At 45.1% G+C, this 15733-nt stretch overlaps 1 protein-coding gene across 2 annotated transcripts; it reads right to left on the bottom strand.

Annotated features, from left to right (window-relative positions):
- Window positions 1-356: 356 nt before the first annotated feature.
- YWHAH (tyrosine 3-monooxygenase/tryptophan 5-monooxygenase activation protein eta) lies at window positions 357-11585 on the bottom strand. 2 transcript variants are annotated; one of them, XM_049619082.1, is made up of 3 exons: window positions 11269-11344; window positions 8558-8579; window positions 357-1820 (listed from the first exon to the last, which is right to left on the bottom strand). In XM_049619082.1, the coding sequence occupies exons 2-3, from the start codon at window positions 8564-8566 to the stop codon at window positions 1167-1169; spliced, it is 663 nt and encodes a 220-aa protein (XP_049475039.1). In that variant the 5' UTR covers window positions 8567-8579; window positions 11269-11344; the 3' UTR covers window positions 357-1166. The 2 variants fall into 2 exon arrangements, with proteins under 2 accessions (XP_049475039.1, XP_049475038.1); XM_049619081.1 differs by lacking the exon at window positions 8558-8579 and having other exon boundaries at window positions 11269-11585.
- Between the last annotated feature and the right edge of the window lie 4148 nt (window positions 11586-15733).

The following is a 15733-nucleotide window of genomic DNA, read 5'->3' as shown; positions in this document are numbered from 1 at the left end:
GAGAGACTATGCTGACTAGGTTCACAGAAAACAATTTAAAATTCATGAGTCTTATGTATATACTGCAAAATGTTATAATGGAATCAGAGAGCGAGAAAACTTACTGTGCTAGGGGCACCTGGGTGGGGTCCAACTCTTCATCTGAATTCCAGCCCTGAACTGATAGCACAGAGCCTGCTTTGGATTCTGTCTCTCCCTCTCTCAAAATAAATAAACTTAAAAAAACAAACAAAAAAAAACCTGTTTTTAAAAATGCTTCAGTGGTTGAGAGACTAAAACCAGAATTCAAAATGGTAACCTATTAAATAGCTCCTTCAGAAGGGGAAAAATGAAAAACACATATGTAGACAAGAATATCCCCAAAGCAGCATTTATTTACCCATTGAATTCCAAAACATTTAATTTAGAAGTCTGGCATTTCATAATCACCCATCTTGATTGACATGGGCTGACACATGGTGCTGTCAGGATACACAGGACAATAGCCAAAGAGTTACAAAAAATAAATCCATGATTCTTAAAACAATCGCAACCAAAAAAAAAAAAAAAAAAAGTTACAGGTATCAAAACTTTAGATGCATTGCATTGAAAAAGAAGGTTTGTGCACATCATAATTTAAAGAGGCAAAACAAGGCGCTACTGAAACCTCACGTTAAACAGTTCATTAAGAAGCTGATGGAAAGGAGAGAGGTCTCTGTAATCAGCTTCCCTTAACAGTTTTCCATTAGCTGAAGAAAGAGGTGGGAGGGGTGAATTCATTTTTTGCATGCACAAGATGTACTGCTTAACAAAACACTATCAGCTTGTTTTAAATGGATCATTTAAATATCAACTGTAGCCTGTGTTGGCTAATTCTCCTTTCTAAACTTCCCCAATACTTTTGCTTGGATTTCACATACATTAATAGGCACAGAATGCCTCATTCAGAACCCACTTGTCTGCACAATTCGGAAAGGGAGCCCCTGTGGGCTTAAAGCAACCATCAATCCAGCAATGCCCATGAAGATTTATCTGAAACTGCTTCCCAAGGGGCAGGAGAGCAGATCTTAGTAGCTGTGCTGCCAATACAGATAGGTTTAGCACTAGATATTTAGTGATTGTGGCAAGGAAGAATCAGTGATGATGGGGGTGGTGGGTGAAGGAAGGGCCAGGGACCCAAAGACTCTTCAGTTGCCTTCTCCTGCTTCTTCATCCTGCTGGTCGCTCGTCCAGAGGGTGAGGTTGTCTCGCAGCAACTGCATGATGAGCGTGGAGTCCTTATAGGAATCCTCGTTTAGTGTGTCCAGCTCAGCTATGGCATCATCAAAGGCTTGTTTGGCTAAGAGGCAGGCCTGCTCAGGTGCATTCTGGATCTCATAGTAGAACACAGAGAAGTTGAGGGCCAGACCCAGCCGGATGGGGTGCGTTGGCTGCATGTGCTCTTTGCTGATTTCAAAGGCTTCCTTGTAGGCAGCCTCAGAAGCTTCGACCACACTGTTTTTCTTCTCTCCGGAAGCTACCTCTGCCAAGTAGCGGTAGTAATCACCTTTCATTTTCAGGTAAAATACCTTGCTTTCATACTGGAAATCATTGCAGTTCTTGATGAGGAACTTGTCAAGCAGAGCCAGGACATCATTGCACACTGTTTCCAGCTCCTTCTCAATCTTCTCCCGGTAAGCTTTAACTTTCTCTAATTTCTTTTCATTTCCATCAGCCATGGTTTTCTGCTCAATGCTGCTGATGACCCTCCAGGAAGATCGCCTGGCACCAACCACATTCTTGTAGGCCACAGAGAGGAGGTTTCGATCTTCATTGGAGAGAGGTTCATTGAGCTCTGTCACCTGCAAAAAAATCCCAAAAAGATAAACACTGAGATCTGAATCCAAAAATATTAGAAATCTTCCTTTGAATCTAATCAACAACGCTTTCTCAAAAACAGGATCATGGACAAGCCACACTCATATAAACAGAATACTTGAAATAAAATATTCAGTGGTAAGGGATATGAGAAATTCATATTTAAGATATTGCCTTAGTCTTGGTAGAGATATAGGGATAAAGGTAATCATGGAAAGACTGTGGTGGTACACAGTGGTGGGTGAAAAAGTCCTGAGGTTCAGCTATTCTGCAAAAAGTATTGTCAACAATGAGATCAAACAACTCCTTTGCCAAATGTTCAAGGATTATAGACTGGAAGTACATTCCAGATTCTGCTTCCAATTGTATATTCTAAAAAGAACCAATCACACCTCCCTCAAACACATTATTAATAGGTAAGAGCTTCACCTATGAGATCAAACACAGATCAAGTGGCCAGAGTTTTGCCCTGAGTGGTTACACAGAGAATCCCACTGGTACACCCAGACCTCCCCCAATCCAAATGGATGCATGAGTGACAGTAATGTGCCCCAGCCTCTGCTAAAAGGAAACACAGTTACTCAGCAGTAAGCTCTACTTTGACTTACCTGACAGGAAACCCTGACTGGCCATCGAGGATGGAAGCACCAATTATTTTAAGTGGAAATGTTAAACTTCACAAGCTGTAGCTTTCTTTAGGTAGTTCTCCATGATGCCAACTCTAAGCAAGCCAGCTTATGTAGTTAGTAGAAAGAGCACCGGACTTTTGTGTTGTTGAATTGTGTCCCCTTAAGTTATGTTGAAGTCCTAACCTCTGGTACCTATGAATGTGACCTTATTGGGAAACAGAACCTCTACAGATGTAATCAAGATGAGATCATACTGTATTAGGGTGGATCCCAAATCCAATGACTGGTGCCCTTAAAAGGAGTGGGAGATTTGGAGAGACCTATGGAGAACACCATATGATGATGGAGGCAGAGACTGGAGTGATGTGTCTACAAGCCAAGGAAGGCCAAGGACTGCCAAGACACACCAAAAGTTAAAAGAGAGGCTAGGAAGGATTTTTCCCCAGAGCCTTCAGGAGCACGGCCCTGCTGACACCTTAATCTTGGACTTCTAACCTTCCCAACTGCAACAAAATAATTTGTTTTAAGCTACCCAGCTTGTGGTACTTTGTTTGGCAGCCCAAGGAAACTAATACAGATGTGGAATCAGAAAACTTTGGTCTGGGTCCCCCAAAGCTGCTAATTTGCTAAATCAGGCTCTTTTAAAAAGTAGGGGGATTCCTTAATTATATGACTTACTGGTAAAAGTCTTTAATTTTCAGAAAAAAGGAAAAACACTTAGGAAACCATAAAACACTAAGCAAAGAAAAATATTACTTAAACCATAAGGAGAGAACTCCTGTAAGTGAGGGGAAGGGGGAAAGGCCAGGGGCAAAGGAGAAAGTTATTAACAGCATATTAAAACAGACAGGCTTTAACACGGATTGAACAGACTCAGCAGTGGAGAACCAGAAATTCTAAAAAAGAACCAAAACATTAACTCAAGAACGTAAGCACAAATATAATCATTATGTGTAAAATTAGAAAACTTGTGCCAAGTTCTTCATTGTCTACCAGCAACTCCTCCCCACCAACATACCCTGGACAAGATAAAAATACCAACTCTGTCTTCTAATTTCCCCATTCCCGTCCCCATTACCCATACTCTTTTGCTACAGACCCCCAGCCCGAGATTGTCTCTCCTCCTCTGACTACTTAATCAACCCAACTCCACTTTTTTCTTCACTGTGGTCTTTGGTTACAGGCTGCCTCTGCCCTTCAGTAGGATGGCTGCCTGCAAACCAGGCTCCTCATTCCTCCTCACAGACATGAGTGGTCTCCACACTTTTCTCAATGATCCGCCTCAGTCCAGGGCAATCTTCTCTCTACTAATCCAAAATCCATACTCCCTTCGAATCCATTTGAAGACCTGTAACCCCACCAGTTTTCTCCTCCAGTGAGTTCCTTTAAACACACACATTAGTTCATTAGAAATATAAAGAGACTTTATATTTGTTAATTTAGTCTTTTAAGGAAGCAACCCTTATAAATCAAAATTCCATCTTGAATCCTCTGAAAAATCTCAGAATGTCTGAATCTTCTTGAATGACTCACTTTTTCAGGGCAATATTCAGTGAAACAAATATGAGGTAAGCACAGAATTTGAGCTCCTTAGATCCTGAAGTAAATCTAAGGCACTTGACATTAAAATGCAAACGATATCCAAAAAAATTTTTAAATAAAATAAGATTCAACAATATCCAAAGAGTCACTATATACTTCACCCTGTGGCTAATAAAGATGCTTATTAAGACTGCCACAAAGACCCAAGTTAACTCCCCAGAATGTATCGTTAAAACTGAGTGCATGTGAAATATGTTTATATATCACACACGGTGTTTGTACAATGGACAGTATCATTACTAAAAAACAAAACCACCATAAGACATCTGGAGTTTAGCCTGAGCTAGCTGTGTGACCTTGCCTGGGAATCAAAAGTAAAACAAGGGGCATCAGCCTAAACGATTTCCAAGGGCCTCTTCAGCTCTAATATTCTAGGATTCCATTTTTCCTGAGCAACAATAAGAGGTGTGGAAAGGCACAAGGTTGATAATATTAGTTTAAAAGAAATTTGGGTGTATCCACAGGTTTCTGGAATTCATGCAGCTCTTCTCCATCAGGAATAAACTGCCCAAAAAGGTACTGGGCAATATTTATCACACCTTCACAAGCAAAACCATTTACTAGGATTATTAGTGTTTATATAACAATCATCTGGTTTCCTGCCAGTCTGAATGAATCACTATCAGCATCAGCTGAGTGTGACTAACAGCTAAGCAAGCATTGTTCTTAGAACCCCAGCCAGGGCCTAACTAGGAAATAACTGGATATGTTTAAATATAGTATTTTTTTATGCTCCAGGGTTACAACTCAGTTACGAAAGGGAAACTTATGGAAGGAAGATCGTTTTATTACTTGATTGGATAACCTAAAGGAAACTGAGCTTCCCCCACACTGGAAAATGATAGAGCAAAATGCAATCAAATGGCCTATTCAAATACACAGGATTTACAGCCAGTCTTGTTTGGTGACACATACTGCAAATAACCTTCATTAATGTTAGCACCAGTTCCCAATATTTTAAATTCTAGACTACTGGAGGCAGGAGAGCTAAGGCAAGTCTGGTGATATGCTAAGAGAAGCAGACACTGGGAGGCAATGTAGTATAATGGAAAGGAAAACAGCTACTAGTCCCAACCACAGCCAGATGGTCATCTGCATGCATATTCTATGCAGATGATTTAGTGCAGCTCTACAATTATAAGTTTCCAAATGGCTTCTAACTGGGAACATGAAGCAAAGACACAGAATTTTCAAGATAAAGAGACCTGCACAATGGTTCTCAACCTGCTTTCTACTCCAGTCAGTTTCAACACACCCTCATTTCTGCCACACATCAGCTGCCTTCAGGGTAGCCATTCCAGACACTAAGTCTTCATGTGGCTGCACCACATCTAAGGGGCTCCTCAACTCTGCACACAGCCTCTCTGCCTTCCTGTTCTGTCCACCTCCCACTCCACTTAATCCTACTTACACTCCTTCTGAAAACCTTAAATTGGTGGACCATTCCCATTTATTATAAAGGCCCATGTCTCCATCTCCCTTAAGGATTGGACTCCAGGCCAGCCATTTGACTGATGGCCTTACCATACTGCCATGGCTGTGCCAACCCCAGCCCAGGGCACTCACTTCCACCCCATTTTCTCCGCTCTGGGACTACACAGCAGTACTAGAAGTTACAAATAAGCCGGCAGGCTACTAACTCATTTATCTTCCTATGACACCATTCGCTTACTCAAAAATTCCTAAGGGCCTCCTCCCACTAACTCACCAGGCAATAAACTATGTGTTTGTGAGTAAAAATAGATCCACTGCCAAAAATAGCACAGGGACTATTTGGGAAAACTTAAAGTTCTTAATCTGGGAAACATCCAACCTCAAAAGTAATACTGAGCAAACAAAAAATGCCACCCCATGGACTGCCAGGCCACATTGTCGAAGTCAGGGTAAACGTTATTTCTCCTGAAGGGCACTCCCATCCTTCAGAGCTACATGCACACACTACTATCCCATCTTTTATAGTTACCCACACCCACTTGCTACCAACAAGCTTGCTTTTGATAAAAGAGTTTACAACAGGAAAAAACGACTCTCATGTATAATTAAGTAAAAATAACCACATCATAAAATCTTTAAGCTTCTTTGGCAGAACCTTGTATGTATTTTAAAAAAAGAAAAGAAAAAGAAAAAAAAGATGAGCCAGAGGAATGAAAGGTTTTTTGGCTGACTCTTCCCCAAGTTACTGTTCTCAAAGTGAGGATTCTGGCTGGTCCCAAGCTGATAAAGCACCCACCTGTCACCACTTGCCCAGGCCTGGAAAGACCACTCCCTGTCCTCACCAGGGCAAGGCTGCAGTCCTAGATGGCCAAAGAGAAGCTAAACTTCAAGCTCAGAGCAGATGAGTTCAGGTAGTTAATATCCACTTGAAGCTTAAATTAGTCAAAATAGCTACCTCTGTATCATGGAGAGACTGCCTTTTTCTTGCTCTTGACATAACTGAACATTTTTGTAGGGATTGGCAAGGATTGAATACAACCCATCTGAATGGTTACTGCATGCTACTATCCCTGGAGGCACCAGTGCTGAAAGCTTCAGAAGCTGTGCCAAGTTCCGATCGCAGGGAAGTGCCAACACCCACCACCACAGGGGAAAGCTGCTGCAGCCAGGAGTGGGAAGAGCACCCAAACCATGGGGCAGAAGATGGGTGGCCTCAACCAGGACACTAAGAGGAATTTTACCAATAACCTAGACAATGAAATTTTAGGGCCTATAGGCTTATAAAATATACTAAAAGCCATGTGGAGAAACAACTGGTACCAAGGATATGAAACAATTTCTTAAAATACCACAAGTATAATTTAACATAGAGTCCTGCACTTCTTAATTCATAGCAGGAATTCAAATTCAATTAAAACTTTGTTTCTTACACTAAAAACCCCTCCTGGTCTTCAGAACAAGCAAGATCCAGATGTGTGAGTTTGCCTTTTACGTTCCCCTGCTATAGCTAAGACCCATAGGCAGTAGATTGTTTTTAATCAAATTTGGCAAAAATGGCTTACATCTGATAGATGAAATTGTTCACTAAACCCACTTGTGTAAAGGGCCTAGAAGTCAGTCACCAATGATGACTAGTATACTAGAATGTATACTAGAGATATTATCCCTGGGCCATTATTATACAGTGGTTAAAGTTACAGTTCTACTTTCCAGAGTTCAATTCTTGGCTTTACAACTTGACCTCGAAAAAATTAACCTCTTTAAATCCCTTTGTAAAATGGAGTTAACAACTATCCAGAGTTAATCCATCTGGAGTTGTTATGAAAATTAAATGAAAATGTACACATGGGAGTAACAGCTAACCATTTACTGAATGCCTAATTAGTAAAATGGTAAGTTCCATAAACTTGGTGAATTGCAACACAGAAAACACATTTGGGGTACCTCCTCCTAAACCATATTTCTGGAAGCGTGACACTGCATTCTAATACTAATATGAAATTCCAGACAAAGCTCTGTGAACTGTTCACCATCTGAAATCCTTTTAATTCAGGCTACTGCAAGAATCCAGAACCTTCTCTTCTTCCTCAGCCAAAATATGGCAAAGCAATAATTACATTACAAATGAGCACTTAGTGGGAAAGAGGACTCTCTAGTTTATTTCATATTCCAAACTACAGTACTGATGTGTGGCTTTAAGATTTCACACTAACCACGATTTTGGTATACCTCAAAATCATCTTTAGTTTTAATACCTGCAACACAGCATTATGTCTCACCCTGAGCCACTCAGCCGAGCTCTCCTTTTATATACCACCTGCTCATTCCTCCACTTCCCATAATCTCACAGCTGTTGGAATAAGAGCCTTTTGCCCCTGGTTGGGCCAAGTGCCTCTTCCTCTCAGACTGTTTCTTTAAGCTGCAGCTTTGTTTCCTACACTTAAGATTTTTATAGATATTCTTCAAGTCCTTCAGACTTTCTCTGTCCTTTGTCAACCTTGTAATCAACTATGTAAAAATGTTAAAACACACCATGCTATCCCAAATATTTTGATGTTTTTTAAATTCACAATTACTACTTCTATGTTTTAATATAAAATAGATGACTTACAACAATAAGAGACATGAATGAATCACGTCTATCCATGAGTACTCACCAGAAATCTGGTTATTTACCCTCTTTCCTTAAATCATTCAGTCTAATGCACTGACATTTTTTTATCCTCCTTTATAGGTTTATTTTACATTCTCTTAAGATTTTATAATACCTATTTTTCAGAGGTTACGATTTCTGTAAGGTCGTTCCAACCCCCGCCTGGAAAGGACCTGGGTTCTACAATGTTTCACAATGCTTCTTCCCACTGTTGCATTCTTTGCAAGCTGCTAGGTATGTATGAGATGAGGAGATCTTGAAGATGCTCCTTTACTTCAGAAGCATTTCTTGCCTCTTCACATTATGGGGTGAGGCAGGGAACTGCCTTGATTTGAGGCAACACCACTGTTTCCAATATTTTTCTTAAAGCTTTTCTTAAAGCATGATTTTTCTTAAAGCTTACCGACACCATCCTCCAGGTGACGCTGGTAGCACAAGGAACATCAATGATTACAGACAGGCATTATTAGGTGACCATTTAAATTATAAAGAAAACAGAAAACAAGTTAGAATGAAGACTGAAAACTGACTTGATATTAATACCAACATTACTAGTTTTACATTTCAAAGGACTTGAAGCAAAGTGATGTTAGGTTTCAAAATTACAAGAGTGGTGGCATCAGAACATCTCCTCACTCAGGGTCTACCCGCGAGCAGTCTACTTACCTGCCCTTCCACCACCCAAAGAAATCCCACATAAATCCAGAGGGTTACTAGAATTCTCTTTTTCCAGAAGCTCTACTTTAGGTCTACAATATTAATAAAATGGGACTGAGTCTTTTCCCAATAACATTAAGTATTTAACGCACAAATACCAAAAGATAAAACATTAAGAAATGGTCTTCCACTGACCCCTGCCAAGTCCTTTCCAAAGAATATATTCCATTAATTTAGATGACAAAAAAAAAACTTGGATTTTTTAAAAGGAGTTACCTTGAGGGAATGGTTTATCACAATTCTCAGATGACATAATGAGAGCTTGGATTGATTTTTAAATGCTGGATGGCTTATCCAACCCATCAATCATTTAAGATACAGCTATTACAGATTCCCAATACATGGAAGGGTCCATGAGTTTGCAAAATGCTACCTTAAAAGTCTCAGAAAAAAACTGTGAACACAAGTTTCTAGCTAGCTGCAGGAAAGCATTATCCGAGACTGCTTACAAAAAGCAGAAAACCAATCTTTTTCTCTCCCCAAATAGTTTATTTCATTCTGGTTACATCTCTCAATCCTTTCCTTACTTTCCACTTCACGTTGCCTCAGATTTCCCAGAGCTCCAGAATGTTCTTTGTAGTCATTTTTCCTTAACCTCAATTCACCTTTATTCAAGACCAACTCCTTTATTCCCAAAGGGCTCCTAACACTGAGGTCTTCAAGCCCCACTCACAAGGTGAACGAGGACCTCACTAAAATGTCCAGAGAGGCCTCAGCCTGCACAATCCCAGTACTACTCTGTTACTGGGGAGAAGAGGCTCACTCAAGTGTGACTTGTGTGGACAGAAGTGACTTTCTTATCCCAAAGAAAATTAAGCTCAGAATTCCTTCAGAGGAAATGGATTCCGTTGTTTCTGTAAAACCTGCAAAATTAATAGATTTTACATTTGTGTCCTTAAAGAGGTCCCCCTAAATTACAAAGACTTCAGATCCCAGACCTAGATTGTCCCTGGTTTAAGACTATCTAGCCTGTGACAGCATGCCAGTGCTCAAATCGGGATCACCAATGAATCAACAAATGAGTGGTAGTGGTGTTTTTCAAACACACTTAGGGCAAGGTGTAACAAGAATAGTACAGGAAAGATACCTCTTCAACTGTCTTTCTTAGCTGGATACTTCTAAATATTGACCTCAACAATGCATTTCATATGATATTAATATCAAAAGCCTGAAAAGGTTTTCAAATGATTCTGAAATTTTAGGGAGTCTCTCCATTAGTAGATTTCTAAGAAATCTCACAAGTCCAGCAAAAGGACAAATGAGCCATAATTCAGGCCAGTAATTGTCAAGCTTCAGCCCGCTAAAAATTGCCATGAGCACTGGTTAAGGTGCATTTCTGAGTCCCAATCCTAGAGTTGCAGAATCTTTATGTCTAAGGCGGATCCTCCCAGGTCTCCGGAGGATGTACACTGGATGAACATAGCAGGCTGGGGGCCGCCAGCTGTAGCTGTACCACTATGTGACCTTGACGCAGAGAAGTATCGTTCATTTAGAAAAAAACGTAAAATAATGTTAAGAGGCAGGGACAGTGCGAGGATAACCGGAACTCTTAGTCTCAGAAATGCAGGTGGTGTCTAATCCACGGTATTTGCTAGGGTGTGGCTGGGCACGACTCTTTCACCGGAAATCAAGCTGCAGAATCAATCTATAAGGATCTATGAGGATCTCGGGAAGGCAAAGGCATACAGTTCTGTCTCGCCAACAAGTCACGTCTCATTTTAATCTCCAGGCAGATGCTCCCCACGTCAAACCTGGTAATCGGGCCCCACACACCCCGCCCCCCCCCCGCCCTCCCGCCTGCGTCCACGTCTAGACCGCAGGGTGGGGGGTCTTCGCACACAAAGCCAGACCCCGGGTATGGGAAGATGGAACGAGAATGATCCCGGCGAGCAGGGCAAAACAGATCGGAATCAGACACACTTCAGGTAGTGGCAGAGAAAACCAGGAGAGACAGGGCGCCACTCACTAGGTGATTCTTTATTACAAGTTGGGGTATGAAGGAAGGCGAGAGGAAGGTGTGCCCCTAAGTTGAGCAGAACAGTCTAGAACGAGGAATGCGGCTCTCACGTTTCCTCGGGCACCCCCTCCCCCAACCCAAGGCTCCAAGCTAGGATGCCGCGACCCCTGCCCGCCCGAAAGGGGGCACTATCCCCCGCCCGCAGGAGGGTATTGTCACCCACCCGTCCCCGTGGGGCTCCATTCCTCCCCGGAGACCCCACCCGGGCCCGGCCGCAGGAAGTGGCGGGGCGGGCGCGGGAAGCGCGGGCTGCCGGCGGGCGGCCGCGCCCAGCGAGGTCGAAGGGTCGCCCCGGGCCCGGAGGAAGACGCCGCCCGGCCGCCCATCCCTCCCCTACGCCGGGCCCCCCAGCCGGCCGCCCGGCCTCCCGGCGCGCTCACCGCCTTCATGGCGGAAGCCATGTCGTCGTAGCGCTCCGCCTGCTCGGCCAGCCGCGCCCGCTGCAGCAGCTGCTCTCGGTCCCCCATGTCGCTCGTGGCTTGGCCTCGCCTCACTGCCGCACCACTCGCCCGCTCGCCCGCCCGTGCGTCCGCTCCCTGGTCGCCGCGGAGGCCGCCGCCGCGCACGCGCACTGGCTCGCCGGCCGGCCGGAGGCTGCAGGCTGCAGGCAGCGCAGCCGCTCGCGCCCTCTCGCTGGCTCGCCCCGCACGCTGTGGCTCGCGCCACCGACGCCGCCAAGGGAGGAGAGGCGGCCGCGCGGGGCGGGGGGATGGGAGGACGGAGGACGCCTGCGCAGTGGGAGCAACCAGGCCTGGCGGCGGAGAGCTGCGGGAGTGGGAGGGGGGGAAGGGCGGGCCGGCCCTAACGGTCTATTTCAAGGTGACGTCACCTACTATAAATAGCTGCCGCCGCCACGGCCCCGCCCGAGAGCTGCGCAGGCGCCCTGTGAGTGCTGCATTTTACCGCCGCATAGGTGGAGGTGGGAGAAGGGAGAATGGGGTGGGGACTGCGGATCCCTAGGAGGGGGCGCGGTGATGCGGTTGCGTAGGTAGCTCAGTGTCACAGCTCCTCCTTGAAGCGTGCCTCTGAGGCCAGGTTGGAGATCTGGCTTGAGAAGTTCCCAAAAAGCAAATAACCCTACTGTCTGGAAAAGCCAGGAGGCCGTGTGCCCCGAGGGGCGGGCCGAGACCGCCCTCCTCGAGCCCCCAGGCTGGTGGACCGGGCCTTGGGACACACCTTGCGCTTGGGTCTGCACTGGCCAGGGCCGGATCAGATCCGTACTTTGGGGACAGCACCTCTCCCGCCACCCCCAAATACACATTCACATACAGCGGGCTTCAGAGCTGCGCTCCCACCTTGAGAAGTGACTTTGGGTATACTGTGCCTTCCATGAGAGGAGGGACAGAGTAGTCTGGCTGTGATTAGTAACATTCAGCACATACCTACTAGGAGCCAGCCCACTGCTAAGCCTGTATAGACATAAACATTTAATCCTCACAACCCACCTCACAGGTGGGCACAGTTGGTCTCCCCATTTTTCAGAGTCAGATTAGTGACTCCAGGTTACACATCCTGTAAGCGGTGGGGCAGATCTGAGTTCAAACCCAGACTGAACATCCTTCTGTGGCAAAGGGGGGTGGGGTGGGGTGGATGGGCTGGCTGCTCACTAAGTTCATCCCAGTTGTGGCATTCCGTGCCTGAGGGTCCCTCATACCAGGCCTGTGGCTGGGCGTTGGACAAACTAGGAAAATTCCAATGGCTAAAACACAGCCCCACTTAAGTACAAATGCCAAGGGCAGCATGGTAGAGAGGACCTTAGGTTCTCTGAGAATTTTATTGCATGCTCAGCATAGGGGGAAGGAGTAACTATAGAATAAGTAAGATACATTCTCTTGTCTCATAAGGTAGATCTAAATACGTGTAAGTACAGTTTAGCTGGACCCTGAGGAAGATGAGAGTCAGGGAAAAGGTATTAGGAGTGGGGTCCAGCAGACAAAGGCTTGGCAGCAAGGATAGAAACAAAATCAAAGATGGTGAGAAGACAGGCCTGGCAGTGGGCAATGAGGCTGGGCAAAACAAGATCATGGAGTGTTTTAAATGCCAGCCTGATTATTTGAATCATTATCCTTAGGTAACTGGGAACCAGGAGAGATGTGGAAGCCATATTTCAAGCCAAGAATCTTACTCTGGGGAGTAAGATGCATTTGAAGGGAGAAGGGAGGGACTGATTGGACCTTAGTTTTACCATCTGGAAATTGGACTCGAAGGACTGTCAAATGCATTGTAGAATAGAAATCCTGAAATGCTCGAGATGGCAGGACACTTAGAGTCACTGTTATCCAACCCTTTATCCCACATAAGGAGAAACAGAGCTCTGAGGAGGAGAGGCTAGCCCCAGTTTGCACAGTGAATGAGCAGAGATGGGTCCTCCATACCAGTTCTCCTGCCTCTGGGCCTTTTTCTCCCTGCTGTGATTCTAAAATGAGGACCTTGGTATCCATGAAACAGGATTTGAATGTGAATTTGGGAGAAGGCCTCCCACCCCAGGTTCCACCATGCTTTGAAGTGTCACCTTTGCTGACTACAAATGGAATTGAGGTTAACAAACCAGGCTGATCTTTCCCCTGGTGGATATCTTTACAGAGCATGGTAGATAGTAATTAATTGTCCACCCCGCCCTCCATGAAAATGGGGTTCCAGTGAGAGGTGGGAGGAGGGCCAGCGCTGGGGGGATTTCTATGATTCCTTCCAGCTCTTAGAGAAATTAGAGCCTTTCTAGCTTTTCTGATCATTTTGGACTCAGATTGATTTCAAAACAGTGAAAATTAGGTAGACTAGAGCATTCTACTTCTAATTTATAAATGTCAAATGGGAGATACTTTGGTTCTCCCATGAAGCTTTTCTCTCCTTCTCACCAAAAAGTTCAGTGTCTCCACTTCCTCACCTCCCACCCACCTCTGAGCCCAGTGCACTCTGGATCTGCCCCTATTCCTTCACCTAGGCAGCTCTCATTGTGGCCACTAGTGGCCCACTGTTGTCAAATTCAAGGTCATTTTATAGTCCTCACCTTCCTGGCCCATGTGACTGCTCTGCGCACAACTGCTCATCCCTCCTAGACAGGCTCTCCTCTAAGGTTCCATGACCCTGCATCCTCCTGGCTTCGCTCTGCTGCTCTGCTGCTCCTCTTCTCTGGTCTGCTGTATGCACTTGTCTTCTTGGCCTACCCTGAAATATTGGGGTACTACAGGACTCTGCCCCAGGCCCTCTGCTCTTCTTACTCTGTCCTATCCTGGGCAACCTCATCCATGCCAGCTCTTAAGGGAACATATGCCACATTCCCAGCTCTGGCTAAGGAGCTTTGCAGGAATGGGTATATTTTTTTCTCCTCAAGATTCCCCTGTAAAGTAGGTACAATTTCCATCCCCCTCTTACAGATGAGGAAACTGGCTCAAAAATGTCCCAGGATTTAAAAAAAAAAAAAAAGTTCCAGGATTTGAATAGTCCACAGCTGGTAATCAGTGGAGTCAGGATTTGAACTCAGGTCTGTCAGACTCCCAAACCTGATGGCCCAACACTTCCCTGTGGTGTCAGCTGAAAAGGGCTCAAGGTGTGACTCCCTTTCAGGGTTATTCTGCTTGTAAAAAGTACACATAAACCTCGCTACCTGTAGGCTACACTCTGACCAGCACCCATCTTCACCCTTTGGAAAGGGCTGCCAACTTCCATAGCCTCATAAATAAAACCCAGGGCAACCGCCTTGGACAGGACATCTGCTCCCAGAGCTCTAAGTCCCATCAATAAATGTCACCTTTGAACAACTCCAAAGAGAGTCCCTGAACCAGGTAAAGGGGACTAATGATTAAGGCCAAACACACTGGTTGCCCAGAGCTCAGAGCAAATCCTCAGTGCAAGGGCCAGGTCTGCTGCATCTACATCTGGTACAGGGTCTCACTCAGACCAGAGTGTCCCTGGCTACCTGAGGACATGTGAGTGCTGTGATGAGGAAGGATCTGGACTTAATTTCAAATTCTACTCTATCAGTTACTAGTTGAGTACCACTGGGCAATGGCTAATCATTGGGCCCAGGACTAATCACACCTATTTCTTAGGGTTGCAGATCAGCAAGAGTTCGTATGTTTCTCACCTTCACAGGGCCAACACACGGGAGGCACCAGCCATCACAACCATACAATAAATAATTCCTTGCTGCATCCCAGCCTGAGCCAGGGGTAAGGACTGCTCCTCCTTAAAGGACTGGATTTCCAAAGCAATGCCAGAACCCTCCTCCAGAGCCCAGTGAATAGGTGACCCAGAAAAGGCACGTCCTGGTTTTTTTTTTCCTTGGGTACTCTGGGACACTCTGAGCTCCCTGAGAAGTCTGGACACCAAGGGACATACTACAAAGGAGACCTGGGTATTGTTCTGGAGAGATGGCTTTCACACTGTTACCATCTTGAGCAGGAGGGGCTGCCTGCCTACAGATAATCTGCCTACAGATTAGTGTCAGCCAGATAGAATTTTAGGGTTTTTTTCTCCAAATTCAGGCCTCCTGCTGCCCAGGTAACCTTGCTGATTCTGAGCCAATGATAACACCAGCAGCAGCAGCAGCAGCAGCAGCAGCAGCAGCAGGTGCTCTTGGCCAAAGGTCAACACTTTACCCCCATATGTTATCTCACCAAATCCTTACAACTCTTGGAAAGAGGTTGTTATCCCCATTATATGGATGAAGAAAATGAGACTTAGAAAGGTCACCCACATCACTCATGCCTACATTCTGCCACTTGCTGTGGCCCCAGTGTCCTTTTGCTGATACCAAATTCCACCCCAACCCTTCCCCCCCACCCCACCCTGTTACAAGATCAGCCTGAGCCCACAGGTTTCAGGATCATCCAGAGTCCTCCATCA

Source organism: Panthera uncia (assembly GCF_023721935.1).
Source record: "Panthera uncia isolate 11264 chromosome D3 unlocalized genomic scaffold, Puncia_PCG_1.0 HiC_scaffold_8, whole genome shotgun sequence".
NCBI lineage: Eukaryota > Metazoa > Chordata > Mammalia > Carnivora > Felidae > Panthera > Panthera uncia.
This window is presented reverse-complemented; position numbering and strand designations above follow the sequence as displayed.

Bases quoted from the DNA above. Each gene is read 5' to 3' on its own strand.
- YWHAH (XM_049619081.1), bottom strand. From the start codon at position 11,355: ATGGGGGACCGAGAGCAGCTGCTGCAGCGGGCGCGGCTGGCCGAGCAG. The intron at 1,821-11,268 runs GTGAGCGCGCCG...ATTTTTTTGCAG, and splicing joins TGGCTTCCGCCATGAAGGCG to GTGACAGAGCTCAATGAACC.